The sequence below is a fragment of the Austrofundulus limnaeus genome, unplaced genomic scaffold (assembly GCF_001266775.1).
Source record: "Austrofundulus limnaeus strain Quisiro unplaced genomic scaffold, Austrofundulus_limnaeus-1.0 Scaffold694, whole genome shotgun sequence".
Classification (NCBI taxonomy): domain Eukaryota; kingdom Metazoa; phylum Chordata; class Actinopteri; order Cyprinodontiformes; family Rivulidae; genus Austrofundulus; species Austrofundulus limnaeus.
Window position 1 is genome coordinate 54533 of NW_013953096.1, and position 4585 is coordinate 59117.

The 4585-nt window shown below is 42.3% G+C and overlaps 1 protein-coding gene across 1 annotated transcript in view; it reads left to right on the plus strand.

The window, feature by feature from the left end:
* The window catches only part of LOC106531927 (serine-rich adhesin for platelets), an 11250-nt gene that overhangs the window by 4077 nt on the left and 2588 nt on the right, over positions 1-4585 (plus strand). The window contains exon 2 of the mRNA XM_014027880.1: positions 2788-4581. Coding sequence (XP_013883334.1) covers positions 2788-4581 — 1794 coding nt within the window. The remainder of the gene's footprint in view (positions 1-2787; positions 4582-4585) is intronic.

Sequence of the window (4585 nt, forward strand, 5' to 3'; positions counted from 1 at the left end):
CTCTCAAACCAACGTTCCTCTCTATCAAGAATGAGAACATCCTCATCTCTGAAAGAGTGACCGCTGGCCTGTAAATGAGTGAAAACTGCAGAGCTGGCCAGGACAACTTCAACACATTGTTCGACTGAGTGTGAGCACGGTTTAACCGCACAAACTTCATACTAGTTGGAATTAGCATTTGTTAACGGTTAGCTCTAGTCTGAATTGATGGTCAAGAAAAGTTAAAGGTTTTTAGTTTAAAGATGTTAGTTTAAACTAATCTAAATTGTTGAGTTTATCAACTTTGATGTTAGATTTCTGAAAAATCTTTAATGCTGAGGTTTTTTCCTCAGGTGAGTCTTAAGCTATCCTTACTTGTTTGTTTGGACTTATTAAAATATTTCTTCTGTAGCTCTGTGGCTTTTTTTTTTCTTCTTGTAGCTCTGTGGAAACTTCTGAAACTCACAATAAGGCTGTTTCTTTTTTTGCCTTTATCATGAGAGAGTTTAGCTTATTAGCAAGGCGATCTATTCCAGACGTCAGCGGTCTGATTTAAAGCTCCAGCAACGATTCAGATCGGTGCTGAAAATAAATAAATAAATCACTTCCCCCTTTGGGGAAACTTTTAGCAAAGCGGATTCTCAGATCAGCTTGTTCAGGCTTTCTCTACCTGGGTGTGAGCATGTAGCTCTTAGAACAGAATTTACCACTTCTTTGTGGTTAGCACACTTCTGTGCACTTTATTATCACTCTATGATAATTAGATTTAAGCACAGCAACAAAGGGGTTTTCTCAGCTTCCCTTTTTCATGAACTCCTTTTTTAGTTTTTCTGATAAACGGCTGGGTTCAATTAAATTTACCTTCCCTGTCCTTATTTTGGTTTATAAGGACGGTCGTTAGAATATTTAATTAGCTACGTTAATTATCCTAACAGTGGTAACTTTCAGAGCATTGTCAGCACATGGCTGCTTTAATTTGCCTCTGAGAAGGAGCATCGTACCGAAGTCTATTTTTTCAGCCCAATACGATCTCAAAAATGTCGACTTTAATTTTCTTAGCATGCATTAAAAATCAAAATAGTTCTCTGTTTTATTTCTCATTTGAAATTTGGCCTTTCCTTAGCAAAAATAGCAACACAAAACACACACATTCACACTTTTAGAGTCATCAGTGCGTCCACTGTGTCTCTGTAGCTCATGGGTACATTAACTAGCTCGTGGGTTTGAAATTTGCATATCACTTTAATCAATCAAATGTCCACCATTTGATTGATATCTTTGATACTTTTGATTACAAACTTCAAAGGTAGATAAGTGTACACACGTTTCTGCTTCTTGCTGTTTAAAGCATTGTTCAACATTTTAAAATTCACAGTTAATTCTTTTTCAGTATAACTCTCAGTTAAAATTAGAAATCAAATAGATTGTTTTATCCATGTTATTCTAAATTGGAGTAGATAACTGTTTAGAAAGACAGAAGCTGTGAACAATTTGATTAAATTGAAAACACATTCCTTTGCAAAAGAATGGGACAGAACATACTAGTTTTTAAAATCACCAAGATTAACTTTGGAGAATTAACTTGGGTAATTTTAAGCTAAGGTTAAAGTTGAACAGTTCTAGAAAACAAGTAATTATTTACAAGGTAACATTAAAAATACTGACAGTATTTTAAAAGCTGTGATTACAGAAGGGAGCTGTAATCTAACCTGGTTTGAAGGTTTCAAGTCAAACTGTGACCTTCCCCTCTCTGTCATGTGGATGGAGGACCTCAGTGAAGAGAGGAGAATGTGTAGCGCTGAGCTAATACACATACAGTATATGGTGATAGCATTGGTGCTAATGCTAAAGCTAACAGGCTAAGCTGAGGTTCTTCTTCCATGAAGCAGCTCTGTTGTCCTCCATCCATATTNGAGTTCCATAATTGGCACCTTGGAAGATCTGAAAATATAAATTAATACTACTATATAAAACATAATTCTGAAAAGTCAGTTAGATGGAAAAAAGGACAGTTAGATGGATTGATTGATGGATGGTTGGATGAAAGGGCAATTGGATGGATGGTTGGATGGACAGTTGGATGGATGGTTGGATGAAAGGACAGTTAGTTGGACAGTTGGATGGTTGGATGGACAGTTGGATGAATGGTTGGATGAAAGGACAGTTGGATGGTTGGTTCTTGAAAGGACAGTTGGATGGATAGTTGGATGAAAGGACAGATGGTTGGATGAATGGTCAGGTGGATGGATGGTTGGATGGAAGGACAGTTAGATGGACAGTTGGAATGGATTAATGGATGGATGGTTGGATGAAAGGCGTTGGATGGACAGTTGGATGGATTGATGAATAGATGTTTCATGGTCATCTGTGTTAATTTAAACCCCCCTCTGATCGAGGGTCTGGTAGTCTTGGATCTCTGGGGGTCTTTAATATCTCTGCCCCCTCTGAAGTCTTCATGTAGTCTTCTGTGTTGAGTCACTCAGTTACTTTCACTAAAATTTAGCTCATAATTGTGTAAAATGTATCACTGGTTGACAATGTTTGTGTTTTTTTCGGTTGGCTGACTGTAGTGGCCATCTTGAAATCTGTTGTAGTTCATCCCATGATTACTTTCTGAAAGTTTCAATCATCTTTGTTCGGTGGTTCATGAGATTATTTGCTAACAAACATGCAGACACATGATTCCATATCTGAGGGGCGATCATGTGAATCTGTATTAGTCTGAAGTCCTTGATGTTTGAGCCTTTATTAGATGAATACAGGTTTTATCGTTCACTAAAACCTTAATGTTCTTCCTGTTCTTTACAGCTCGAGAACAGAAACGCCAGCAAGAACATGACCCCCCAAGAGAAAAACAAGACCTACAACCATCAGGCTGTGACCAGTGATTACAGATCCAATGGGAAGTTCGACAGGGGTCACATTTTTGCAAGTTCATACGCATCAACAAGCGAAGACAAGCGGTCTACCTTCACCCTGACCAACATCGTCCCACAAGCAGAGTCCTTCAACAAAGGAAGCTGGAACAGGATGGAGCGGTGCACCAAGTGTGTGATGCAGAAACACTGCATCAACCGCAACGGTGTTACCGAAGGCTTCGGGGTGACAGGAGCCCAGCCGAGCTTCAACGAGACCCTCAACAACCGGATCAACGTTCCCACCTTGCTCTGGTCGGCATTCTGCTGCTACAGCGCCAACACGAATGCATGGATAGCAAGCGCGCACTGGGGCGACAACGTCCCAGAGAAGTCTAAAACCAAACATCTGGAGACCAAGACTCTGGAGGAATTCCACCACAGACTAGGGACAGCAGACTCAGAATTCCATGTCTTCCCCGGGACCAAATGTCCTCTCAACACCACCGTCACCAAATTTTACCCAGAAATCCAAAACTGTGACTGCCCGCCGTTTATTCCAACCATTCCCACTCTTTCACAGTCAACACCTGACTCCGTCACATCAACATCTGTCTCCGTCACATCAACATTTGACTCCGTCACATCAACATTTGACTCCGTCACATCAACATCTGACTCCGTCACATCAACATCTGACTCCGTCACATCAACATTTGACTCAGTCACATCAACATTTGACTCCGTCACGTCAACACCTGACTCCGTCACGTCAACACCTGTCTCCGTCACATCAACACCTGTCTCCGTCACATCAACACCTGACTCCGTCACATCAACATTTGACTCCGTCAAATCAACATCTGACTCCGTCACGTCAACACCTGACTCCGTCACGTCAACATCTGACTCCGTCACGTCAACATCTGACTCCGTCACGTCAACATCTGACTCCGTCACGTCAACACCTGTCTCCGTCACGTCAACACCTGTCTCCGTCACGTCAACACCTGTCTCCGTCACATCAACACCCGTCTCCGTCACATCAACACCTGACTCAGTCAAATCAACATCTGGCTCCGTCAAATCAACGTCTGACTCCGTCACATCAACGTCTGACTCCGTCACATCAACGTCTGACTCCGTCACATCAACGTCTGACTCCGTCACATCAACGCCTGACTCCGTCACATCAACACCTGACTCTGTCACATCAACACCTGACTCAGTCACATCAACATCTGACTCCGTCACATCAACATCTGACTCCGTCACATCAACATCTGACTCCGTCACATCAACATCTGACTCCGTCACATCAACATCTGACTCCGTCACATCAACACCTGACTCCGTCACATCAACACCTGACTCCATCAAAACAACACCTGTCTCTGTCACATCAACACCTGACTCCATCACATCAACACCTGACTCCGTCACATCAACACCTGACTCCGTCACATCAACACCTGACTCCGTCACATCAACATCTGACTCTGTCACATCAACACCTGACTCTGTCACATCAACACCTGACTCCGTCACATCAACATATGTCTCCGTCACATCAACATCTGACTCCGTCACATCAACATCTGACTCCGTCACATCAACACCTGTCTCCGTCAAATCAACACCTGACTCCGTCACATCAACATCTGTCTCCGTCACATCAACATCTGACTCTGTCACATCAACACCTGACTCTGTCACATCAACACCTGACTCCGTCACATCAACATATGTCT